This window comes from Ambystoma mexicanum, chromosome 2p (genome assembly GCF_040938575.1).
Source record: "Ambystoma mexicanum isolate Mex_15411 chromosome 2p, UKY_AmexF1_1, whole genome shotgun sequence".
In the NCBI taxonomy this organism is placed as follows: Eukaryota; Metazoa; Chordata; class Amphibia; order Caudata; family Ambystomatidae; genus Ambystoma; species Ambystoma mexicanum.
The window spans coordinates 239,380,264-239,407,948 of NC_090923.1; the positions used below are offsets into that span (position 1 = coordinate 239,380,264).

The window sequence follows — 27,685 nt, forward strand, 5'->3', positions numbered from 1 at the left end:
TAAGCACACTGATGACACTGCAAATTGCATCACTGATGACATCACATATGACATTACTAGGGCATGTCAGATGCCCACAGTTTTTTTTTACTTTTTTCACTGAATGTCAAGGGTTTTGTAATGCTAAACCACGGACCGCATGCAATTCCACCTTTTCTCTTCTGATAACATAACTGACGTCATATCCTTTGTTATCAATATGTGTTCTTCAGCTACGCAACATAGGGCTTATAAAGGGCCTGGAGGATAGCTCAGGGGATGTCTTGGAAGCCAAGCAATGCAGAATAATACAGGTTTCAATCCCTGTGCCGTACTTAGAAATTAGTTGTATTAAGTGTGTTGTAAAAGATGAATTAATTTTCATTTATTAAGTATTTCATTTTTTTGACTTCTTGATAAGAATGGATCACTAATGCTGTACTGGGATGAGGATGGGGGGGTGGGGTAATGCAATGCATTATTAATGTTGTACTTGGATTAGGCACAGAGAGGTGAGGTAATGCAATGGATTACTAATGGGGTATTGGGACGAGCAAAAGTGAGTGAGTAATAGAGAAGCGGGATGAGGAATAGAGACATGAGGTAGTGGTGTGCGGGACAAGGAAGAGCGATGTGGGGCTAGTGAAACAGCTTACTAGAGGGGTACTGGGACTTGGAAGAGGAAGGCAGTGTAATGCATCAAATTACTATTGGGGTTCTGGGATGAAGAAGAGGGAGGCAAGATAATGCCACAGATTACTATTGAAATACTGGGATGGAGAAGAGAGGAGCTGGGTAGTGCAACAGATTACTAATCGGGTGCTGCGACAAGAAAGTGTGAGGCTGGCTACTGCAATGAATTATTAATGTGGTACTAGGGAGTTGGAGAATGAGACTGGTGTAATGGAGTAGGAAGATGCTTAAAAGAGAGATGGGACAATGGGGTAAGTCTCCCAAGCAAGATGGTGGTGGTAATGCAATTTATTTGTAATCGGATGCTTCGATGAGCAAGAGGAAGATGGGTAAGGCAAACGCTTATGAATTGGCGTATGAGGACAAGGAATAGGAAGGCAGGGTAATGCAACAGATTATACATTGGGTACTGGGACGAATAATAGGTAGGAGGAGTAATGAAACCGATTACTATTGGGATTAGGAGGAGTGGGATGGCATTAATATACTGTATTACTAATGGTGTACTGTGACAAGGAAGGAGGTGGGGGTAATGCAACTGATTACTATTTAGGTACTAGGTTGAGGAAGAAGGAGGTGTGGTTAATAGAGTACTGGGATGAGGAAGTGAGCAGTGGGGGTAATGGAGTAATGCAATGAGGTAGAGGGTGTTGGGGTATTGTAACAGATTACGAAAGGGATTATAGGATCAGGTAGAGGGAGGTGGCAGTAATGTCACAAATTACTATTGGGGTACAAGGAAGAGGAAAAGGAAGGCAGAAGTAATGTAAAGCATTACTTATAGGCTACTAGGACGAATACTAGAGAGGCAAAGGCAATGGAGTACTGGGACTAAGAAGAGGCAGCTAGCAGTAATGTAACAGATTACTAATGGGTTACTGGGAAGAGGAAGATGGAGGTTGGGTGAACCATCATCTTACAAATGCTGTACTGGGATGAAGAAGGGGGAGGTGGGGGTGATCCAATGGATTACTATAGGGGTACTGGGATGAGGAAGAGGGAGGTGGGGGTAATGCAATGGATTACTATAGGGGTATTGGAATGAGGAAGAGGGGGTTGTGGTAATGTAATACTTTGACGAGGAAGAAGGTGCACTTAACGGAGTACTGGTATGAGGAAGAGTGAGGTGCCTATAATGTAACAGATTACAAATGGGGTAATTGGATGAGTAAGAGGGATGTGGGGGTAATGCAATGGATTACTATTGGGGTACTGGGATGATGGAGAGGAAGGTCACGAAAATGCAACCGATTACTAATGTAGTATTGGTACGAGTAATGGGAAGGTTGAGGCAATGTAAATGATTATGAATGGAGTATTGTAACGAAGAATAGGTAATGAGTACTGGGACAAGGAATGCGGGAGGTGGGGATTATGGAGTACTGGGTCAGAGAAGAGGGAAGTAGGGTTAATGAAATGGATTAATAATGGGGTACTGTGATGAGGAAGAGGGAATCTGAGGATAATGCAATAGATTACTATTTTGTTACTGGAAAAAGGAAGTGAGAGATGGGGTAGTGGTGATCTGGGTTGAGGAAAAGGGTTGTGGTTGTAATGTAATGGTTTTCTAATAGGAATGTGGGATAGGGAAGAGGGAGGTGGCGGTAAAGGTAGGCTTACTAAGGAGGTACTGGGGGAGAAAGAAGGAGGTGGGGGCCATGCAGTACTGGAAAAAGGAAGAGTGGGTGTGGGTAATACAGCACTGGGATGGGAAAGACAGTGGTGGGGGTAATGTTATGGATTTTCAATAGAATACTGGGACAAGGAAAAATGAGCTGGTGGCAAAGGTAGGATTACTAATGAGGTACGGGGATGAGGAAGAGAGTGGTGTAGGTAATGTCATGGATTTCTAATTGGGCACTGGGATGAGGAAGAGGGAAGGAACAGTAAAGGTAGGAATGCTCTTAGATGTACTGGGACGAGGAAGATGGAATTGAGGTACTGAAACAGATTACTAAAGGTGTACTGGGACAAGGAAGGTGGGGGGAATTGGAGAAATCTTCATAGCTGATGTACTGAGAAAATTGATATCTTCCTTGTTAAATCATGTGCCATGCTCGCCCAATAAAAAAAAGGCTATTGAGAGTATGCATCAGCCCCACTCAAGCTTCTGTTTAATCATTAATGAAATTAAAGCTTTTAAAGCTACTCCTACACTACCAAAAATAATAGCCCCTAATATCCCCCTCCTTCACATTTGAGGTGAATTTAGGAAGCAATCCCTGTAATGTTTTTCATAATAAAAACCTGCATTACTTCCTAAATTACATTACATCCCCTCTCCTCTTTCCACCCTACCTGCAAACCTTCTCAACCCTGGCTATCCCCTCTCCTTCTGTCCATGCATCATCTCCTCTGTCGCCTTGAGCGACGCTGGCTCAAACTCTGCTCTCTTGCTAATCAAACCTCCTACTTTTCATACCATTCTCTTTATGACTCTTGCCTCAGCTCTGCTAAACATTCTGACTTCTCTAACCTTCTCCAGTCACAAGCCTCACACCTTTGTCGCATCGTTCAGACCCGTTCTCGTCTTCTCTCCCCGCCTACTCCTGACCTTTTAGCCACCTCTTCCCTCTCTTCTTCTGACTTTGTCGACTTTTTCTCCTCCAAAATACTCTTTCTACGCCAAAACATTGTTTGCTTCCCCTCCTCCCCCTCCTCTCACACCCCCCTCCTCTTGCATGTCTGACTTCTCTCTTGTCACTCCTTCCGAGGTCTCTCTCCTTCTGTCCAAAACACACCCTACTGCTGCCCCCTCTGAACTCCTTCCCACTCCCTTATTCCTAAGATCTACCCTCTGCTTATTCCCAACTTAACATCCTTCTTCAATATCTGTCTCTCCTCTGCCACCCTCCCTTCAGCCTTCAAGCATGCTATGATCATCCCCATCTTGAAGAAACCCTCTGCCAACCCCCTTCTTGTAGCAGACTTTCATCCAATCTCGCTTCTCCCATTCCTCTCTAAGCTTCTTGAATGCCTACTCTATTCCCAACTCTCCGATTTCGTAACCAATCTCTCTCTTCTTCCCTGTTCTCAATCTGGATTCCGTCCTAAACACTCCATTGAAACTGCTCTTGCATATGTTCTCAACTGTCTTCTCACCGCTCGCTACTCTAAGCAATCCTCTGTCCTTGTCCTTCTTGACCCCTCAGTGGCCTTTGATACCGTTGATCACCCCTTGCTCTTCAACACTATTTCTTCCTTTGGTTTCAAAGGCTCTGTTCTCAATTGGCTTTCCTCTTACGTCTCCCATCGTGCTTTCGCTGTTTCCTGGGGTGGTCGTACCTCCTCCACTCTTCCCTTGGATTACGGTGTTCCCCAAGGCTCTGTTCTCGGCCCTTTCCTTTTCTCACTTTACATCTCCCTTCTTGCCACCATCCTCTCTTCCTTTGGCATTTCTCACCATTTCTACGCTGACCCAGCTTTTCCTCTCCTTCTCTTCCTTCACTCTTGACCTCCACCTTAATCACTCTTTTTTCTTTACAGCTATCAAAAACTGGATGCATCCCACTTTCTCTCCCTCAACACTGATAAGGCTGAAGTCCTATTCTTTCCCTCTAACACGCTCCCCCTTATCCTCCTCCTTTCATTCACTTTCCTCCTTCTAATCTCCTCATCTCTGCCCACGCTCGCAATCTAGGCCTCCACTTTGACTCCTCACTCTGCTTTACCCACCATATTTCTCTTACCTCTCGCGCCTGTTGCTACCACCTCTTCAATGTTCGTAAAATCCGTTCCTCACCTTCCATGCTACCAAACTCTTAATCTCTTTACTTATATTCTCTTGTCTCTTCTATTGCTCTTCTCTCCTTTTTGGACCCCATACCTCTCGTCTTGCTCCCCTTAAATCCCTCTACCACTCTGCCATCCGTACCCTTTCTCTTCTTGCTCCTCATGACTCCATTTCCTATTCGCTCTCTTACCTTGGCTGGCTTCCCTTTCACTCCCAACTTAAATTTCACTTCCTTTGTCTCCTTTTTAAATCTATTCATGATCTTGCTCCCCCTATCATTCCTCTCTCCTTTCTTTCTACATTCCCTCCCGCTCTCTCCATTCAGCTGATCTCTTCCTACTTACTGTTCCTCTCTCCCCTTGTGCCTCTTCTCGTTTCTGTTTCTTTCAACTCCCTGCCCCCCTACACTGGAACTCTCTACCTCTCTCTATCCGCTCCATTACCTCCTACTCCTCCTTCTGCACCTCCTTTAAATCTCTTCTCCTTTCCCCATCCTGACTTTCCTCATCACATCCCTCTCACACTTCTTCTACTCGCCTTGAAACTTCATCTTATTCCCCCCTTATTCCCCTTATCTCTCCCCCTACTCCTCCCTCCTTCACTCCTTTTTAACCTAGGTAAATTGTTCTACATACTGTTTTTAATGCTTGTCTCATGTTTGTAATTATGTTTCTAGTTATCATGTTCTATGTATTCTTGTTGTTATAATGTAAAGTGGTTTGGCGTAAAGCTCTATACAAACATAATAATTACAAATACAAATTCATTAACTTAAAATACTTCTGTTCTTTTAACTAGCATTTACTGTGCTTCCCATATCTCAATATTTCATAGTTGTAAAGTTTTTAATCCTTTCTTTTGCCACTCGAAAGGAATCAAGATTCAGATCTAGATCTCGGAAAAACGCACAAAATAAAAAACAAATAATCAACACTATCCCCAAGCACAGAAACTTCACAAATCCTCCTCTCTTACCCTGCCCACATGCTCCCCACCCTTAAAATAAACTACCCTACACACACCCCTCACATCATTTCAGGGCTGTTTTCAAAAAAGCAGTCTAGATCTGAATCTCGATTTTCAAGATGTCAGACTTTCAGTAATGAAAAGACTTGGCACACCACTCTTTGCCACATTTCTAATAAAACGTCCTGCCAAACTAACAAAGGATTTATTTCAAGCCACTTGTTTCCTATTTGGTGAAAAAAATCATTCCAGCAGTTTGGGCTGTGAGAGAGAGAGACCAGACATTTGACTTTTTCGCTATGGACAAACCAATGCAAAAATGGGAAAAAAACACTCTTTTTGACCTGTATATAATTTGAATCATAAGACAGTTTGGGGGGCCTGTGCCAGACATCGTATTTGGAGAATTTCGTGCTTGTCTGTCCCAAAGCTCAATGGATATTAGGCATATAATTTGTGTGTTATGTGTGAATGATATATATATAAATTCAGTGAAACAGTTTTAGTTCAGAAGGTTTTAAGGTGATAAGGTTTAGATAAAATAAATCCTTGAAATTCAGCAGATATGGGAAGTGATGACCATCTTAAGTCTGCGTCCCCCCGTAGATGTCATCCATGATGTGATTTTGCCTGTCATTATAAACCTCTCCTCTTATAATTTGTATTTGCTCATGAACTTTGCACCTGGTGGTTTGTGACTCTAGAAAGCCAGTAGGAAGGAGTCAAATATAGTCATGTGTTGGGCCTTTGATTTGTAGAGTTTGATGTGGAAGGTTTGTAACAAATATCATATGTGATTCTGTGACTCCTCACCCAATGAGGAAAGTACAGCGAACGAATATGTAGACTATTGATTTTTATAATGTCTGATGTCATGTATTATGTCATTGGGTCTCATTATGAGTTTGAAGGTAGCCATGGCGTTTTTAGCGGCATGGCTACCCCTCAACTTGGGTCTGGGTCCCGTAAAAGGGGACTTATTGGGCCATTCTGACCTTGGAGCGACTAGTAATTCCCTTTCACGGGACCAGGCCCCGTTACTTCCCCATTCCCATTTGAGCCCCCATAGGACTCAATGGGAATGGGGAGGATGCTAACAACCGACCCGGTAATGACGGGTCTGTTGTTAGCATCCTTGCCTGCTCGCGGGTGCCGGTATGCACGTCTGGCCAGACCAGATGTGCATACAGCCACCCGTGAGCAAACTCGTAATGTGGTAGCCCGGTATGAACGGTGCCAGTCCCTTACCGGCACCGTTATACCATGGCTGCCACACTCCTAATGAGGCCCATTGTGTTTTTAGAGTTGATATGTTTTATACCACTGTCTTATGCGATTAATGGATTTTTTACGTGAAAAGGTTGGATTGTAGAAACCAAATCACTAATAATTTTTTCAAAAAATAAAGTGCAGAGTCTGACATGAGACAGGGACTCTCAAAAGCACCTGGGAAGTGTGTGGGCCTGAGGCTTTTTGTGGGCTAATATGGCTGTTTTGGAGCGAGACTGGAAATGAGACATTGCCTCAGAGAGGCTGGTGGGGTTGGTGCAATGTCATTCAGATGTCAGTGAAGCACTTTTGAAACATTGATTAGAAAATGTCATGTCAGAATGTTGCAACTATGTTTAACTATGGGTGGACAGAGTGAGAGTCTGTTCGTTGGGATGTTGACTCATGAAACAGCACCAATTATTCAAGGCCCCTTTGAGTTAATTAATAATCTGTCTGACAGGATGGATTTTGGTTGCCCCGGTGCTTTAAATGGGATGTGAGTTGCGAGGGTGCCTCTAACAAGAGGTTGTGGTCTAAATGCTTAGGGTGACCTAATGAAAGGAGCACCTGCCTACAATAATTCCTCATGAGACCCTGAAACATGTATTTTGGGTCACTTAGCATAGTCTTTGGTGGTCTTTTTATTAATCCAGTTCGCTTATTGTAAATACATCTCTGTGGATCGGTTTGCACATAAATAGCTGTTTTTCCATAAATTGCTCTCTCACTCAGTATATAAACAAATTAGTGAGTAAATCAATCTCATTTCGTAAATACATCACTTATGAGATAGGTTAGGTGGCAAATAGCGCCAATTTGGGTTCATGGCTGCTTTTCCTAAAATCAGTGAGCACTTTAGAAATATAGACATGACAGAAGATTTTTATATTTAACAAATGTGTCTTTATAATGATTAAAGCATGCAACCCTTCTTGGCAAATACTGCACACTGGGCTTGGTGCTCATTTCCTGTTGTCACAACACTCACCCTAACAGTTAAATGTCTGCAAACCTAAAGCAATATATACTTAATTATACATCCTCTGGGGTGCTCTGCTCTGCTTAAGCCAAGGATGTCTAATTTCTCTAAATGCATTCCTTTCACTGCTTGTAAATCGATTGCTTTGCTCCCTTCAATTCCCAATTATAGCAAGCGTGAGTCTCCTGCAGCGCACTTTTATATACCAGAGGCGTGCAAAGGATAAGTAACACTGGCTGCTTCTAAATTGGCAGCAGCAAGCCCAGGCTCGGGAGCAGTTTTTGGATGCTTCTGGAGGGCCACACTGGCCCACTTGAAGGAGAGGTAGTGTTGGGGTGATAACTGCCAGTTTGTAGCAAACAGCCACAAAGTGGGAAACGGAAAATCAAGAGCATGTTGGTCTTCATTGAATTGTAGCCTTCCTTCGAGGTATCCTTGATATTTATCATGTTCAAGGCTTCCTGAGACTTCCCACAATCCTCACCGTTTAGTGCAGCAGGAGGCATTTGACAACAACTCTACCTGGAGGCTTGTGAAGTGGTGGTGAAGAGATTGGTGGATTGACAGTGGAGTATATTCTGGACCTTAACCCATCCAAAATAAAAGATACATGCACTGGATCCACTTCCTCATGAGAATGCTAAGGAAAAGAAGATCTTCCACAAATCCTATAGCCGTAACTATAGCATCAATGGGAACCCCAAAGGATAAGGTAGCCAAATTGGTGATGGGTTTTGCCATGCTGGACTGCAATCTCTTACCTATAGCTCTTCATTACTTACCGATGGAAGCTAGAATGAATTTTTTGTCAAAGGCTGTGTTTTATTACTTTAGCTAAAGCCTCTAACAATCGAAAATACTGTATCATTTCGATAGATCTGCTGGCTTCATCAAGCATATGTTTGATCATGTTCTGAACAATTGATGTTTATCAACAAGTGACCACACATTTACTAAATGTGGCCATCTATTCGGATTAAACAATCAAAAAGCCTATGCAGACAAGTTCCCCTTTATGAGTAAATGTTTGACGTGTCCATTATCTAACTATAAACTGTAGAGCTATTTATTTTTGTGTTTTTTTCTTTATTAGTATCCGGCGAGGTTTAACCAGAATGTAACAACCATTCGTATTGGCCCTCGCCAAGGCTTTACCCGGCCAGGAATCCCTCAGACGGTATTCCACTCCTTTGTTCCCAGTGGGGGGTATGGCAGCCCCTCAGCCAATGATGAAGTTCGAAGCAGGGCCATTCCCGCTCCGAGCAGGTCTGCATCAACCCACGCCGAGGATTCAGGTACGTTTTTTGTTTTTTCCCCCCTACCCCATGCCCTGCACACAATCCCCCCACCCCACCCTCCCAACCCCACTTACCTTCGTATTTCTCCTTTTCGGGAGCAAACGCGCTGGGAACACTTCTGTTCCCAGCGTGACCGCTCCCGATGGCCGCCATGGAAAGGGAAAAGCGTCCACTCCCAATGGCCACCATTGAAAGGGAAAACGGACTCTGTTTTCCCTTCCCGGCTGCCATTTCCTTTGCATTTTTTTTTCTGTGGCATTTCAGAACAGAAACAATGCTATTAGTACGCCGGTCTGGCGGGCCGGGGTACTAATAGTATAAACCCTGAGCTGCGGGGGCATTACTGAGTCAAGTAATGCCCCGGGTCCTTTGTTAAGGACCTCGCTTCGCTCGGGCCAATAACTATGTGCCCGGGGCATTACCTGACTCGGTAATGCCCCCGTGGCTCGGGGTTTATTGCTTAATTATCCACTTGTTATGCACTTTCCAAGAATCCTATTCAACATGCACATATTACACAATGAAAGGAGGCGGCTTCTGCATGCATTGCTGCTTGCAGGTGGGTTTGGTCACATAGTTCAGTATATAAATGTTCCACATTGTCATTTACTGATGTTAAATACAGAAGCAGGTCTTGTGGTCTCAGCACTTACCATCATGTCTTAGTATCAGAGGAGTGGGGGGCCCAAGGACTCTTGTGTTTGTTACAGTGTTGGTTACCACACAGGTGTAATTGCCCACGTCTGACCTTTCCACTTTGGCAATGTACAGGTTTCCTGTTTCCTGGGAAACGAAGCGCCGGTTGTCCTGTTGCACAAATGGTGGGTATTCGTTAAAGATCCAGGCATACGTCAGCTCTGTGTTAAAAAGAAAAAGAAGTTTCCATTATTATGCTCTTGACTATCCCTCATTGAGAGTCATTGCATTGTACAAAACACCAGGAATGGAGCCCTTCTACAGTCATTGCTGCAACTAGACACAGGTAATGTTATCATCAAGCTTGAGTCAAACTAACATTAATGAACCACTTGCATGTTATAGAAGCGTGCTTCAGAAGTCCATACGATAACAAGACAACACATATCTGGGACATTACTATTGTTTGTGGTTGAGTCTCACTGAACTAGATCCTAGGGTGGTTTTCTGAGCCTGGTCGTTCCTATAATGGTTTGAAAGCTTTAGGAGCATCAAGTGCTGCCAATGTTTTTGAGTCAGTGGGCCTCATTGCGACCCTGGCGGAATGGGTTTAACGGTGCTGGTAAAGCTGCCGGTGCTGTTAAACCCATTCCGCCCTTTTATGAGGTTCCCTTGCGGGACCTGCTCTGGATATCTGGTCAGACCAGACGTCCTTTGCGGGTCCCGCAAGGTCATTAACGGGCCCGTTGTTAGCTCCCTCCCCATTCCCATTGATCCCTATTGGGGCTCGAATGGGAATGGGGATGGGTACATTGAATGAGGAATTACCAGGTCCTCCAAGGTTGGAATGGCCCAGTAATTTCTCATTGAAGGGACCCGGACCTGAGTTTGGAGGTAGCCATGCCCTTGTTAAGGGCATGGCTACCTCCAAACTCATAATGAGGCCCAGTTACATTTGTACGGTCAGGTACCGCCAATGAGACAATCAAATGAATTAACCTGGTAGTCGGGATAATGGATGAGAGTGGAAGATGGCCATGACACGTACTAGTCTTTTCAGAAACTGACATACTTCAACACACATACATCTACCTCAACAGTGGATGCCTTCAGCATCCCAAGTCCAGTGGCTCACATTTAGCAATGGAACACCAGTAAGTGTGCAAGATCCCAGACAAACAGCAATCAAGCAGCTTAGTGCAAGGCCCCCATCACAGTAAATAGGCATGTGTACAGAACCTGCTTATTTAGCAGGAAACTTGATGGCGGACCAATGGTGCGAGAAAAGATTCACTGGACGTGCACTTTGTTACGAGAAGCAATTGTCGTTATTGAACGGTCCTTAGTTATTAAGTCACTCCCCATGGCTTTGGCTGAAACTCCGGTTCCTCGTGAGGGAACTCAAAAGCTGCAGAGATGAAGACATTTCTTCTATTATTTAGAATTTGGCCTCTGCGAATTTCATGACATGGCATTCAGAAGCTAATCACATTCGAAATGTTTCCTGGTTGTTTAAGATGTAGGAAATATCACATGTGTCATAGCGTGATTTAGGCAAAACAAAATGGCAGTTTTGTCAGGTTTTTCTAAACTAAAAAATGGAATTTGGAATAAAAATATACACTTTGAAAACATAGGGCCTGAGCAACACAAATATTCTAACATGGGGAAAAACATTTGGTAAATCAAGCCCTAGTCTTTCTTGACGAAACTTGTGATTGTAGAAATAATTTGGGGGTAGGAAACATGAAATTGTTAGGTAAAATGATGTAAAACTTTTTTTACATGTTAGCATGTGTTGCAATATTTACTTAAAAAGTGGTTTAAGAGATTTTAAAGAAATTCCAATATCTGGAAATATTCTCATCTTAATTCAAAGTCCAACATGCTTAAGTGATTTGTAATTTACAGTGAGCGTTATTTTAAATGTGCAAGTTCAGTTTTAAAAATCAAAAATGCATTTTAATGTAACAAGAACTTTCTCTACATAATTAGATTTTATTGTGAAATCCACTGTATGCAAACAATGAATTTAAATGTGACCAATTTCTTACTATTCGCCAACAGTAGAAACATGGCAGAACCGGGTTGTGCTATACTACTCCTTGATAGCTTCAGAGAGAGAGAAACACAGGGAGTTTTCTTATTGGAATTCCTCCTGTAGCGATCTGAAGTTCCTGGGCAATCCTAATCATGAACATAGCCTGAATAAGAACCCGTCTCCAGAGGTGCGCACCCTCTTAAAGGCTCCGCTCGTGGCGATGCATTCCCTGTGGAAGGAGTGAGATAAGATGTCACCAGATCGTCCCATCTTTGGCGGACACTCTGCAGTAATATTGGGAATCCTTCTTGAGCTGTTTCAGATTATGAATACCTTGCCATTCCCTTTGAAAATTAAGGAATTAAAACCGATCTACCAGTTTTTTAAAAAACGTATTGGGGATGGCGGTGCAAAAAAAAAAAATAGGGCGTCCAAGTTCTGCAGACAAGTGTATGTGTGGAAGTCTCTGGCCTGAAAATTCTGGAAAACTATCACAGGGCCTGTTTTGGCTGCACTTCACAAGAAACTGGATCAGGCCTTCTGAATGTAATGCCCTAGGCAGGATTTCCTGGGGTGAGAGTAAGTGCAACCTTACAGGCCGGAGAACCTTTTGTTTATGGATCCCTCAATGAATCAAGGTACAACACTCCCACCCTTGTGTTCTACTGTTAAGAAATGGAAGGAGTGTATGTCAGGGATAGCATCTTACAGTTATGTTCAAAGGCTTCTCTATGGAGTATCTTCCGACACTCATGGATAATACAACATTGTTCTGGAAGATAATGGCAGGTATACAAAGGTGTAGGATGTTTCGGCAGGCCTACTGATTGCTAGCAGATGCAGACGAATGAAGGAATTCTGAAGAGTGAAGACGTATGGGGGTCCAGACACACATCGTTTGGGCCACATCTTTCTCTTTGGTGCATTAGGATCAACATTGGCTCAAAGGGACCACTTATAAACCACATTAGCGAATTTAGGAAGAGTTGTCCACTAGTAGACTCATACAAGGTGAATAATTGTTGGAGATTTGAACGTAATGAAACATCATGTAAAGATCATGTAATGTAACACAATGTAAAGTAGCCTTATAACGCACCATTGTGCCATTTTTGGAGAGCCTGCTGTGTGAACAACCACCCACCCCCCTCCCCACACAAAAAAATATAAAAATGTGTACTCGTTTAAATGGCAGTTGTATAAATGACTGCCGAAGAAAGAAGACATAACCCATGTATGCTCTATGAGTTTAGTTGTGAAAATTGGGAGCATGTTTCCCTTTTTGAGAAAACCCAAGGTAAGTTACAGGACTCTTGTGCTAGGTTAGTCACTGGCGTGCAGGTGTGTCACAGAGATAAAGAGGTGAACTTTGTCATAGCTCTTCTAGTGTTGTTCTGGTAACTGATATGCGTGATGTAGCCATCTGGTGGCATTTGTGTGCAGTGTAAGTAGATTTTCGAGGGGAGTTGGTTAGTTGGGAAGAAGAGGGGAAAAGACAAATGAGATCTACATGTAATGGAAGGAAAGATGTTGGACGCCATCTGGGAGTGAGGCAGTTGGCTCCATTCGGGGTAGGAACATCATCAGTACAGCAGGATGCACGCCTTAGAATAAGAAAATGCTGCCAAACAGTGCAGCGCACACAGACACCCACAGGGTTATTGGGGTATCCTTAAGATAGCCAGTTCCTCAGGAGCACAGAATAGTAGGAGTTTGTGGGGGAGGGGCATACAGTAGGACTCTTGAGAAATGGATCACAGAACCATTCTGGAAAGTCAAAGGCATGGGGTAATTGCACCATAGTTGCTTGATTGCATAATGGGACATTGTCCAGTGGCAGTCCATAGCACAAAACCCATCCACAAATGGAGGAGGAGATCTAAGCTAGTGTAAGCATATTTCATTTCTTTTGGGGCAGAGAGGTTGTAGAGCAGTGGTATGCAACCTTTGGCTCTCCAAATGATTTGGACTACGAACCCCAGGATGCTATACTATTGACTATACTGGCTAAGGCTGATGGGTGTTCTAGTCCAAAACATCTGGAGTGCAATAGGTTGCAGACTACTGTTGTAGAGGGACAGATGCAGGGTGGTCTAAATGCCTGCCATTCCCTATCCATAGGTTAAACACTGGAATAGAATCCCTTGAGAGGTCCTGATGATTGTAGCCATCTTAATGCCTTCAGTGGCATAATATTTGCTCCATGAGACTTGGTGAAACAGAAGGGAGAAGCAGTGGTGAGAAGATAGACAGCAAGGTTGGAACAGTGTATACATTTAAGGGTCAATGCAGGCTGGACCCAAGAATCTCTGGGTGTTGGTCACGGATTAGGTTGAGAGATGAACTTCTTTGTTAAAAACACACTTACCCTATTAAGTGGAAGCCTTTGATGCCCTGAAAGTATGCCACATTTCACTCTGGGAAGCTAATGAGGCCCGTTTTTGGCAATGTGAAGATGCCAGTTGCTGGTAGACAAACGAAAACACTGGAGCCCTTGAAACGTTGGTAAACACAATCCTTAAGTTGCAGATCTGGCAGTAAAATGAAAGAATAGAAAGAGCAGTGTGTGTCCCAGTTAGCTCATCCCAGGCTCATATTAAAGGGGATAAGAAGCCCATCGGTACCATGTAAATATGCATTCTGTGTGATGTATACAATTTGAGTTATGAAGGAAATCATGATTCCGGCCTTCTCATAATTCCAAATAGATGGAAGGTTAGTGTGGTAATAGAGTAGGAAAATAATGTTTGAATCCTGAAATGTCTGATTTTTTACTATTTTAGCTCAGCAGCAAATCGAGAATAAAATGGTATCCCCTCCCAGGAAGGGCATGCCGAAAGAAGATCAGTATTTTCTGACTTGCCATAAAATATGTGCCTGCAGTTATCTGAAATGTTAAGATAGCTGCCATGTTGTGAGATTTTTAGGAACACTGAAAAATTAAACCCACTTGTCATTTTGGGATGATGAATCTTTCTCCTCCCTTAGCCTCCATCATCCACGCCTTCCAAATCCTTGTCCTATCAGCAGACATTGGGCATAATGGTGGGAGCGGTGGGAGAGAACTTGCCAATCTGTATCATGGGAATCATGATAATAATGGATTGTCAACAGCCGATCAGTTTTCAAACTGAGAGGGACTTTACACTTGACTTTTCCAATCTATTCCTGGAGGTAGTCTACTTCTGGACTCTTGCAAGGAACAACTAGCAGGGAGGCAATGAGAGCTACTAAGACCATCAGGGTAGATCTGGCCAGGAGAAAAGCAGTTTACCTGGAAAGGCCTTAAACCTTGCCTGGGAGACAGACACTGGGCCTGCCATTTGAGGAGCAAGAGGTGTACTGGGTGCTGGGGACTGAAGCCTTTGACCAGATCTGGGCTGTCCTCAGAGGAACTGTGGTGTTTCCCTGGAGGCCCCAAAACCAAGGGCTCCCATGTAAGTAGATTAAGCCAAATACCAACAAAAGTGTGCGGTGGAATCTACCAGCCTTAATCTCCATCTTGCAGAGTGGGTAGGCAGGTGGAACTGGGTAGACCCTTAGCTCATTTAATTAAAGTTAAATCAATTAATTCCCATATAAAAGAATCACAGGATGAGTGTTGTTAGAGTTCAAAACTAACAAAGTTCATGCCCAGTGTGTTAGAGCCGGTATAGACAATAAGTACCTGGGTGACTATTTTTCTGAAACCCCTGCCTTCAGTACAGAAGGGGGTGTCCTTAATCCCACAAAGAAATAACCCTAAAACTCTGCCTTTCAGGTGAATGTAGAGTGTGTTAAAACACATATTGTCATTAATTTCAAACAAGAATCCCAAAGCATTTCATTTCCCTTGTGAGTGGTGCAAAACAAAATTTCTCATTTATGCCCACTTATTCTCAAGCTAGGATTACCAAAGCCTTGCATTGTGTGCTGAAACATGTTGTTTCCCAGAGAGTTCATTCCCAAACCCTGCCTTTCAAATAAAATGCCCAAAATGATTTCCCCATTGAGTTCCTTTCCCAAACGTTGCCCTTCAAATAAAAAGCCCAGAATGATTTCCCATTGAGCTCCTTTCCCAAATCTTGCCTTTCAAATAAAAAGCCCACAATGATTTTTTAATTGTGTTTATTTCCCAAGCCCAGCTTTTCTAAAAAAAAAAAAAAAAGCCAAAATGTTATTCCTACTGTATTTCCACTCCCTGTACTCCATGGTAATGGGGACCACAGAAGCACTGACACTGTTAATTACGGTGCCGTTGCTTCTGTGAAAGACCCGCCCCCAGACTAGTAGTTTGCCGGTCTGGAATCAACGGCGCCAGTAAGCTTACTGGTACCGTTGTTTCCGGACCGGCAAACTTGTAATGAGGCAATAAACTTTTGGTGGAAGGCACATTCAGGTGAACATGCTGGGTTGTAGGATATCTTCATTTGTCTGTGTGTTGTAGGTAGAGGATACATGGAAATCCTTGTGCGGAAGGGAGCTGACAAATGACACCTGTGCAAGGGAGGTGAAGAACATGTATAGATCCATGTGCGGTAGATCAGAGGGTACACGCAGATCCATGCATGGGAGGAGGGTACACACAGATCCATGCAAGGAGAGGAGGGTACATGCAAATCCATGCATGGGAGGAGGTTTGCCCAGCGTGGAGTAGGCTGTGGGTGAGATGTCCAGGCACATGCAGAAGAGGTAGAAGGCACATATAGACTCATGTATAAGAAGTAGCGTGTAAAGATGAATTCATATCAGATGTAGGGAACATGCAAACACATAGAGGGGATGGGGGCACGCATATCGGTATGTCTGCATCTCGGAGGGTACATTCAGGTATATGTATGGGAGGTGAAGGGCATGTAGAGGCCCTTTTTTGGGAGGTGGCTGCCACATGCAGATCCATGCATGTGTTGCACAGTGCCCATGCCGGCTCATGAGTGGTTGGTGGCGGGCATATTCAGGCCATCCGGGGACTGCATGCATACATATATGAACATACAGACTCATGAATGGACCAAATAGGGAACATACGATCTTCGTGGGGTGGCGATTAACACATACAAACCCGTTTATGAGATATGAATGGCACATATAAGTTCATACATGAGAGGGCAACTACAGACCCATGCTTGGGAATGGGTCAGGCACAAGCCTTGTTGCGAGGTGTGGTGGACATATCATTGCATACATAGGAGGTGGTAGAAATTTACAGATTCATGTGTTGAATGTGGAGAGCACATACAGATGCATGTTTGGAAAGGGTGTTGCGGACAGATGTTTGGGAGATAAAGGACATGAGGGCACATAGGAGGTGCATCAGAGATTGAGGGCACGTGCAATCATGGATAGAAGGTGGGGGACACATACAGATCCATGGGTCGGGGTTGGAGGGCATGTGCAGAACCGTGTTTTGGAGGTAAAAGGCACATACAGGCCTGTCCAAGATCTGTATGATACATGGGAAGATTTGCTGAGGCGATGGCGGGCTCGTGCAGCTACATATTTATGGAAGGTGGAAGGCACATGCATATATGCATGGCAGGTGGCGGGCTCCTGCAGCTCGCTATGCATGGAAGGTGAAAGGCACATGCAGATATGCATGACAGGTGGCGGGCTCGTGCAGCTCGCTTTGCATGGAAGGTGAAAGGCACATGCATATAAGCATGGCAGGTGGCGGGCTCGTGCAGCTCGCTCTGCATGGAAGGTGGAAGGCACATGCAGATATGCATGGCAGGTGGCGGGCTCGTGCAGCTCGCTATGCATGGAAGGTGAAAGGCACATGCAGATATGCATGGCAGGTGGCGGGCTCGTGCAGCTCGCTGTGCATGGAAGGTGAAAGGCACAGGCATATAAGCATGGCAGGTGGCGGGCTCGTGCAGCTCGCTGTGCATGGAAGGTGAAAGGCACATGCATATAAGCATGGCAGGTGGCGGGCTCGTGCAGCTCGCTATGCATGGAAGGTGAAAGGCACATTTAGATATGCATGGCAGGTGGCGGGCTCGTGCAGCTCGCTATGCATGGAAGGTGAAAGGCACATGCATATAAGCATGGCAGGTGGCAGGCTCGTGCAGCTCGCTGTGCATGGAAGGTGGGAGGCACATGCAGATATGCATGGCAGGTGGCGGGCTCGTGCAGCTCGCTGTGCATGGAAGGTGGAAGGCACATGCAGATATGCATGGCAGGTGGCGGGCTCGTGCAGCTCGCTATGCATGGAAGGTGGAATGCACATGCAGAAATGCATGGCAGGTGGCGAGCTCGTGCAGCTCGCTATGCATGGAAGGTGGAAGGCACATGCAGATCAGTTTGTGGGAGTTTCAGGCATCTGCAAGCCAATCCGTTGGAGGGCACATACAAAATGCAAGGTGTGGGGGCCACACAAGGTTTTCTCCAGCACTGTCTCTCTGCAGTCACTAGTGACAGTGCTATGATGGAAGCTAACGCCGCATTCGGCGGGCTCGGAGATGAGTAAACTTCCCCACGCTCCCAGCTTCCCCTCCGTGGAGAGGCGCCAGCAATGCTAGGGGTTGCTCAGAGCCGACAGCCTCGCTTGATGAGGGTGCTCGCGCTAATTGCAGTGGAAGGGCAGACGGCTCCTGTCGGAGGCCATTTGTAGCCGCAGATTAACATCGAGCTCTCGAGACCCTTCGTGGTTTCTGGCTTGGAATGCTCATGTCTCGCCAGAATCCCCCTCTCACACCCTCTGATGGATTGATTTTCTCCAGTTTGCCGTAAAACACTTCGTTCAAGTCGCCTCACCCCCCCGAGCCCTTGTTGTAGACTGTAAACGTCAATGACCTCCCAAGCAGAACCGTTTGTCAAATTGCCCGGGAAATAGTACTGATTTGCCAGGGATGTTGCTTTTTGGTTGTAGCCCTTGAGTTTCTATCCGGGGCTACACCCAAAACAGACAGGGTTTTAGCCCCCCTCTCCACCCTCCCCTAGACAAGCGTCTGGGATTTTCTGTGAATTTGATGTACGTTATGATATCAATTGACTCCCTAAAAGATGGCTATCACCCAATATGCTGCAGCGGCCATTTTGGCAGTAACATCACATGCTAGAGCCAAGGGTACATTTTCTACTCTGAAGTTGTACCTGGACTCCAAAGGGCCCACAAAGAAACAATGATACACTTGACAACACAAATAAATAAAGAATACAGCAAAGAAATGACATGGGTCATGTCCAGAGGCAACTCTACTACACGGAGGACTACCTGGGAATGTGCTGGCAGATGCGCCTTTAAATGGTCTGCCAATCTACTTATCGATCGGGCCACCTTTGCTAATGTCCCTTAATCAAATGACGCACCAGCGCTCAGTTCCTCTAACCTATTTACTACGGTGGGATGGACTGGGGTATATCATGCTGCCAGCAGAGCTAAGCCTTGGCCAACAGCACTCCCTGCCAGGGGCTGAGCCAGCCTCTGGGTTTTGGGGGGTCTGGATGACAGTTTTGATAGCTGGTTGTGAGTGGGACCATCAAGTGTCCCGTCACCTCTGAGCTAAGGTTTTCCCCCCAAAAAACGAAAACCAAAACAATGAGGCCCAAAATAACGAGTTTTAAAAATCTAATTTTTGCAGGATTTTGGTACCGTTTTAAATAAATAGGTGGTGGGGTAAAAGTATAAATAAAGGTGGGGGGTGTGGTGGGGGTTGCGGAAGTCTCCCCCACAGTAAAAAAAAAAAAACAATAATACAAAAATAACATATTTATTTTAATTTGACATTAAAACACTTTATTTACGGCCTTATTTTAATTTCGCTATTTTTATTTTTATTTATTTATTTAGTATATTTGTAAATCGCACAAACCCCGAGTTTATGAGGCTGGAAAGTGATTAGGTCTTCCTTAGACCCATCACATGCATCGTTCACCCCAATTCAGAGGCGATTTAGTTCTTCCGCAGAGTGACGGTCATCACGGAAAGCGTGGACCATCAAAGCAGAATTTGACTTCTTCATATGAGCTATGTTGATGCCAACTGGGCAGGCTTTTGCCCTCTGACATTGCATGCTTTCTGCTGCTACCACGTTAATGATTGTACGTAAACACTCCTCTCTCCTGGGTGATAAACTTGACAGGCTCTTGAAGTAGCACCCCTTTCCTATGAGAACCCCGGACTGAGCATTACGGCAGAGTACTGTCTGCCTGCCTCAATGCTGGAGGCATTAAGCTCTCCCGAACCAGGGGCTGGCGCTGCCCCTGATCGCTATTATTCCGGTACTAGAACATTACGTCGGTTCAGCTTATGCATCTCTATTTTGACTTGCAGTCCACTGTCTTGGTTCAGTACTGGTGCACCCGGCACTGAGTTAACGAAGCGCCCCAATCTTGATTTAAGCATAATCACCTGTTCTAATAATGAAGCATGTGTTTGCTTATTGTGGGGTCCACTCTGTTTCTAAGTGCTCCCTTTTTATTTGCCAACAGGAAGCTTGGATGCAACAAAACAATTTTGCACAGAATCACACAATGTGTTCAGATGTCAACGTCGGGATTAGAGCACGCGTCCAAGCGGAAGATTTCTCCAGAGGTCCACATCTCCTTTCTCCTTGGGAACACCACAGCTCTGCCCATCTATCTTAGCCCTCACGCAGGGCGTGCCCTGCTGGTATAGTATGGAAATCTTGATAATGCAATGCAAACCACACCCTTTTCACGGCCTACTCCCTCAGCACTGGGAGACGAGCAAGCAGCCCACGTTTTACTAGAAAATGACTCGTTTCTCTCCGCTCCGTTTTGACACATCAATAGAAGGGACTAAATGCCCCTTTTGTGTGCTGGTCTCGAATAATAACATATGAGCACACGGGCAGGCTGATGGATGCTGACAATGGCAATTTGGCGTCTGTTGCTCAGAGAGTGCGTTGAATTCAGCCAAGTGTTGGACTATTTAGAAACATTATTAAAGCAGATGGCAGTCCAGAATGTGTGTGTGGGGGGGTCCTTTCAGCTCCGCTCAGAGCACCACAGCCTTTGATGCCCCAAACCCGCACATGAGAGCAGTGGTGGACTGGGAACTAAAAGAGGCCCTGGAAATAATTACTGAGGACCAAAAGAGGCCCTGGAAATAATTTTCAAAGTGGCCCCATATGACACATTTTCAGCAAGCCCAATGCTTTTCCTATGAAAAAATATGAAACTACCACACAAAAGAGGCCCAGGGTGCAGAGGCCCACCGGGAAATCTCCAGAGTTCCCTATAGGCCAGTCCACACCTGCATGAGAGACCCCCCTTCTGCCGTGGCCTGCCCTCGCCCATTGGGAGATCCCCTCCTCCACTGCAGCTCACTGCTTGATAGAGGCCTACTCCTCTGCACTATGGAGAGGGGAAATGCCAGCTCTCTGCTCCTCTTCCAGAGGTCACTATTTTATCACGCCCCTCCTCCACCATAGCTAGCACATGGCGAGCTTTCCTCCTCTGTGATAGCTCACTCATCACCAGTAAATCCATCACTTGCTGGCTGCACTCCCATTGTTTGTTGCCTTTTTATTTATTATTTTATGATTATTTTTGTTTTTTTTCCTTCTCGCTCCACACTCTCCTTTTGTTCCCCCTTCCATGCACTTCTCCCCCTTCTCCCTCTACCCTGCACTTGCACGTTCTCAATGTCACTGGGCCTAGTAAGATCGTTGTTTTGTTCTCCCCTGTTCCCCTCCCTTGCCTGGTCGCGCTCTGAAACACTTGTGTATGAGCGCAATAGAAATAAAATATCAATCAATCATACATCAGTAACCGTGAGTTACTCCTCTCTGCCACAGCTCACTCAATACAATACTCCCCAGACTCAACCATGGCTCATTTGTTGAAAGTCCTCTTCCTCTGGCATATCCCCCTCACTGTAGGTTCTGCTGTACTGTCTTAGCTCACCAGCTGATTATTTAGAGGCTCTCTAACTATGCCTGAGCTCACTTATTAGGAGTTCTCCTGCCCGGCCATAGCTCGCTTATTAGGGGCTCGCTTATTAGGGGCTCTCCTGCCCGGCCATAGCTCGCACGCTCAGAGCTTCCTGCTCTACCTTAGCTCACTTATTAGGGGTTCTCCTGCCCGGCCATAGCTCGCACGCTGAGAGCTTCCTGCTCTGCCTTGCTCGCTTATTAGGGGTTCTCCTGCCTGGCCACAGGTCGCACGCAGAGAGCTTCCTCCTCTGCCTTAGCTCGCTTATTAGGGGCTCTCCTGCCCAGCCATAGTTTGCACGCTCAGAGCTTCCTGCTCTGCCTTCGCTCACTTATTAGGGGCTCTCCTGCCCTGCCATAACTCACACACAGAGAGCTTCCTGCTCTGCCTTGGCTCGCTTATTAGGGGCTCTCCTGCGCTCTCCTGCACGGCAATAACTCACACACCGAGAGCTTCCTGCTCTGCCTTAGCTCACTTATTAGGGGCTCTCCTGCCCTGCCATAACTCACACGCTGAGAGCTTCCTGCTCTGCCTTAGCGCACTTATTAGGGGCTCTCCTGCCCTTCCATAACTCACACACTGAGAGTTTCCTGCTCTGCCTTAGCTCACTTATTAGGGGCTCTCCTGCCCTGCCATAACTCACACACTGAGAGCTTCCTGCTCTGCCTTAGCTCACTTATTAGGGGCTCTCCTGCCCTACCATAGATCACACGCTGAGAGCTTCCTGCTCTGCCTTAGCTCACTTATTAGGGGCTCTCCTGCCCGGCCGTAACTCACACACTGAGCGCTAAGAGCACTCTTCCTCTGCCATAGCTCACACATTAGAAGCTCTCTTCACCTGCCATAACTCATTCATTGATAGTTTCTCTATGATATCTCACTTATTGTAGGTTCTAATGATCTGTCTAAACTCACTTTCTCATTCTTTAGAGCCTCTCATCCCCTGCCATAGCTCACTCGATGAGAGCTCCCTGTTCTGCCTTGGCTCCCTTATTAGGGGCTCTCCTGCCCTGCCATAACTCACAAGCTGAGAGCTTCCTGCTCAGCCTTATCTCACTGATTAGGGGCTCTCCTGCCCTGCTATAACTCACACACTGAGAGCTTCCTGCTCTGCCTTAGCTCACTTATTAGGGGCTCTACTTCCCTGCCATAGATCGCATGCTGAGTGCTTTCTGCTCTGCCTTAGCTCACTTATTAGAAGGCTCTTCTGCCCTGCCATAACTCACACACGGAGAGCTTCCTGCTCTGCCTTAGCTCACTCAATAGGGGCTCTCCTCTCCTGGCATAGTTCACTCATTTAAGAGCACTCTTCCTCTGCCATAGCTCACACATTGGAAGCTGTCCTCACCTGCCATAACTCATTCATTGATAGTTATCTTTCTCTGTGATATCTCACTTATTGTAGGTTCTAATGATTTGTCTAAACTCACTTTCTCATTCTTTAGGGCCTCTCGTCCCCTGCCATAACTCACTCACCGAGAGCTCCCTGTTCTGCCTTAGCTCACTTATTAAGAACTTTCCTCCCCTGTCTTAACTCACTCAGTTGAGAGCTTTCTTCATCTGCCATAGTTCACACATTAGAAGCTACACCCCTGGCTTAGCTCACTCAATGAATTGAAAGCGTTCTTTCTCTACCAAAGCTCACTCATTGGCAGCTCTCCTTCTCTGCCAATGCTCACTCTTGAGAACTCTCTTCCTCTGCCATATCTCACTCATTAGGAGCTCTCCCTCCCTGCCAAAGCTCACTCTTGAGACCTCTCTTCCTCTGCCTTAGATCACTCATTCGGGGGAGTCCTGCTGGCCCATAACTCCTTCACTGAAATTTATCATCCTCTCTGTTGCTCTCTGACTGAGAGCTATCCTCCTCTGCCATAACTCGATAACTAAAAGGGCTCCTCAGCCACTGCTCACCCATTATGATCTCCCATTGTTGCCATCCCTCATTGAGTGCCCTTGTACTTTGCCACAGTTGACTCAATGAAATCTGCTCCCACTTCCATTGCTCTATTATTGAGAGTGCGTCCCTGCTACAGAGCCCTCAATGCTATCCTCTGCTATAGGCCACTCACTGAGTTCCCTCATTCTTTGCCGCAAGAAAGTCCTGTCCATGCTGCCATGATACCTCTCGGGTGCTGAACATGCACTCTACAAATACACCTGTTATGTTATAGCATTTGTAATGAGACATCTACCCTCTTTGACACAGCTCATATTTTGAGGGGTCTCACTTCACAGGCAATCGATCTACTGTTCCCCTACCCTTTCCCTATCAATCTTCTTTTGCTTGAAGTTTTGAAGCGTGATATTGGGGGTCAAAAATATTTGGTAGCTAAACACTCATGGGTTCAAAATAGATTGAAGCAAAACAAATACATTACCACTAGAGACATGTGGATAACGCATCCTGTGGCGGTCTGCATCTCAGCCCTAACCAGATAGGGTTATGTCCCGAGTAGCTAAGCTTGCTGATGATGTGAAAGGGAGACCAAGCCATCAGCCTTGCCACACTAGCCCTCGCAAACATAGTGCTACCACAGCCGCCATTTTGTGACCTACCTGCGTGTCTGCTCTGTACGTTTGCTCCACCCGGTGGACACAAACTGAAACAACATCATGCCAGGGTCAGGCCTGCTCATCATACCGACACAACCACCTGGCAGTGCGGTTCAAATATTCCTTTAATTATTTGTTGTGAGCCACTACTTCTCTACTGACCCAGTGAACTTCTGAGCAGGCCCCACAGCTTTACGCTTTCAACTACAGTGAACCCTCATGACCTACCTCACCATCTGATGCCGATTTCAACGCTAAGGACCCATCAAGTCTCACTCCTGAAATATCATCTAGGAGTCTTCGTCCATAGACATGGGGGCCTCACTTCAAAGCTTCCATTACTATTGCTGTGCAGGGTTGGAGTTCTTGGCTCCCCCCACTGCACACAGAAGAAACCTGGTGGTGAAAAGCAGGGGTACTCTGGCATCTGTGATTCCAGCTTCATCAAATGGAGACTCCAGCCACTTGATGGCCCCCTTGCTTGTGCCAGCTGTTCCCGGTCCAGCTTCTGATCAGTCTGTCCTAAGCGGAGGCACCGGACCTGAATAGGAGCTGCACCTCCCCGGTAGAGGACTGCTCAACAATACTGTGAAAGACACAAGTACACACACACTTCAAACCCACACCAGGGCTATTCCATTGAGAGGTATGCTACATATTTCGCCATAGATGCCTCGTTGAGCCCCTTTTCCTCTGTTGCAGTGTCCTCATTCTGTGGTCGATCTACTCTGTTCTTGTGGAGTCAGTGAGTGCCCGTCCTCGTATAATGAGGCATCTGCCTACTCTGCCTGGCTCACCCATTGACATGCCTCTCCCTCTGCCACAGGTCCCCCCATCCAGAGATGCCCCTTATATTCATTAGATCACTCATTGAGAGGACTCCCTACTCTGTAGTGTTCTCTCGATGGGAAGTCTCTGTATTAGACCTTGCTCACTCACCGAGAGGTCTCCATACTCTGCCCTCGTTCAGTCACACTGCAATATCCCTACTGTGACAAATCAATTTCCGGGGCACCAATGGTCCAGGGATGAATATCGGTTTCGAAACCATCAATCAGCCCCACACTTCTAGTACACCAGAAATGATCCGAACAGATTGGACACACAAGCAAATTATAAACTTCCTTGCCCAATTTTGTTAACATTGACAGAAATGGCAGGCTTATCTGTGCATGGTCGTGGATCGTTGGTTAGTAGTCGGTATAGTAATTCATCATAATAGTTCAAGAATACTTCATTTCAACACAAAGGGAACAATGGGTGATAAATGTCACTTAAGGCCTTCGGAGAAGGAGCAGGGGATAGAACCACAATGTACCTTGTGCTGTAGATGTTCTTGGTGCTCAACAGGCTCGAGTCGGTTTCAGGGCGCTTTGCAGCTTCTGCGACAGAGTTCAAGACAGGAGACAGCTGCGGGTATGAGGCAGCAGGCAGTTCGGCAAGTGAGGATGGTCGGACGGCTGCAGGCTGGCCTACAGGGTGGATCAGGGTCAGGAATCATTGTCTCAGTGCTGGTCGGCGGGTCTAAAATACTGGTTGAGGCGTCTTGGATGGCATTATTGATTGTGGCATAACAGTCAGCGGTGCAGTCGGTTGCAGCTCGAGGGGCTCGACTGGCTCATAAATGTCCTTTAAGGCATACATCGGTAAATGCTTGTCGATGCACTCCTCCTAGCTTCTTCACTGGGCTCGTGCCATCCTTTAAAGCGGACGTCCCAAACCTGAGGAGAGTGTTGCAGGCAGCTGCCTTGTTCTTGGTTTGGTTCACAGACTCTCTGGCACTTTCCATCCAGGAAGCTTGCTACAGAGCCTAGCAGGCAAGCTGTGTTCTGGCTGGGTACCGGTTCTGGAGCTACTGGAGGGTCCTCTGGTTTCAGTATCTCTCTCTGTTCCCTGGGGAATGTTTAGGGAAGGGATCTTGCTTCCCTCTTGGAGGTCCTGGCCTTCCTTCACTGGTACAAGATGTAAGGCAGACTGTACCTTCCGCCAGGATCCAATTCTGAGTTCTTCTTGCTACTCTTTGCAAAGTATTCAGAAGATCTGCCCAAAAGAGAGGGTCAGCCCTCTTTGAAGACAAATGGGCCACAGTGATTGGTGTAAGCTAAGCCTACCTTAATGAACCAATCCTGGGTCCTCACCAACAATCTCCTGTATGCATGAGGTCATAACCAGAGTGCTTTGTAATAGAAAAGGTAAAGGGGTAAATAAAATGTAATACTAAATCCCACCCATCGTCCTGTCTGTTGTGGATCAAAGGGTCTCTCTAGCTAATGCATCTCTCTATGGTGCCTGATTAATGCAGCAGGTCTCCCTTGAAGCTGTGGCGGGACCAGACTTTCTGTCTCTATAAAATCATATACTCCTACCTTCTGAATGGGGACCCGCTGCGGGGATGACTACTGTAACATGCAGTCCCAGATACAATATTTCACTGTCCATTCATACTAAGGGTGGGAGCAGGCTTCAGGTTGACGCAGTGCATTTCAAAGGTTGTTGGGGTGTTCTGTCTCCTTTGTTAGGTGCTGCAACCAGGCCCTAGGTGAGCCTGTCTGAATTAAACTCTGATTAGTATGTGAAGCTGCCACCAGCCGCAAAAGGACAGTGCAGATCCATGGAGCCTTTCTTAGTTAATTAGGCTAGCAATGGCTGGGGCAATGTTTTGCCCTCCTGCTTCTGAGTTGTCATGGTGTAATCCTAGCTGTCATATTCCAACTACATATGACTGGGTGACAGCGCCTGTAGGCTGTGTCCACCCAGAGTACACAAGTCTATGTGTATGTCGTGCAGTGAGCATAGGAAAATGTGTCTGCATTAGCCCCACAAATTTTCCGGAGGTTGATGTGCCATCATTCAATTTCTTTTAAAATGTCCAAAAAAGCCCAAAATTCCACTGTTCCCTCGTTCATTCCCTGAGCGGTCTTCCTACTCGGCCTTTTTCACTCACCGGGAGTCCTCCTTGCCCTATCTTTGCTCACTCAGAAACTGGTCTCTCTACTCAGCCTTTCTGCATTGAGAGGATGTGCTACTCTGTATTGTTCTCTGGTCCAGACGCTGCTCTAGTCTGCTTTCTTCCAGACTTGTTGCTGGTGGGCAGGGTGTGGGGACAGGGTCGGACTGGGCCATACAATTGTCTCAGACAACAATGAAAAAGTGGCCTACAGTTGCAAATGGCTTATCATTAATTTTGTGACACTGTTTGAATAGTAAACAAGGGGGTATTTTTTTATAAAGCCTGATGCAAATTGTGCATTTTAAATTATATTTATTCAGCACACGGGTCAAAACTACTTACCACAGAGCCAGTTTGAAGGATAAATTCATCCCTCAAACTGGCTCAATTGGCCAAAAAAAGGGGCCCACGTTGACCCAAAAAAAACTGGCAGACACAAGTATTTTGTGTTTTTAGTTCGGCCATGAGCCTATTGCTCTATAGGCCAGTCCGAGGAGGGGGGTGGGGGGGGGGGCGAGGGAGCTATAACCCCAGGTCGTTTGGTCGTATCCCAGCATAGAAGCTCCGAGGCTACAACCAAAATGCTAGCTGGCCCAGTCCTAGCAACACCCCGTGCTTTCCTCGCTCACTGCGAGATCTTCCTGCTCTGCCCTTGTTCACTCACAGTGAGGTCTCCCTAATCTGACTTGGCCCCTCACAGGGAGCTCTT

At 45.9% G+C, this 27,685-nt stretch overlaps 1 protein-coding gene across 3 annotated transcripts in view; it reads right to left on the reverse strand.

The window, feature by feature from the left end:
* Nucleotides 1–27,685, reverse strand: part of LOC138566364 (contactin-4-like) — a 1,270,454-nt gene that overhangs the window by 361,487 nt on the left and 881,282 nt on the right. For all 3 annotated transcript variants that reach the window (XM_069643524.1, XM_069643525.1, XM_069643523.1), the window contains exon 6: nucleotides 9,574–9,777. In XM_069643524.1, coding sequence (XP_069499625.1) covers nucleotides 9,574–9,777 — 204 coding nt within the window. The remainder of the gene's footprint in view (nucleotides 1–9,573; nucleotides 9,778–27,685) is intronic.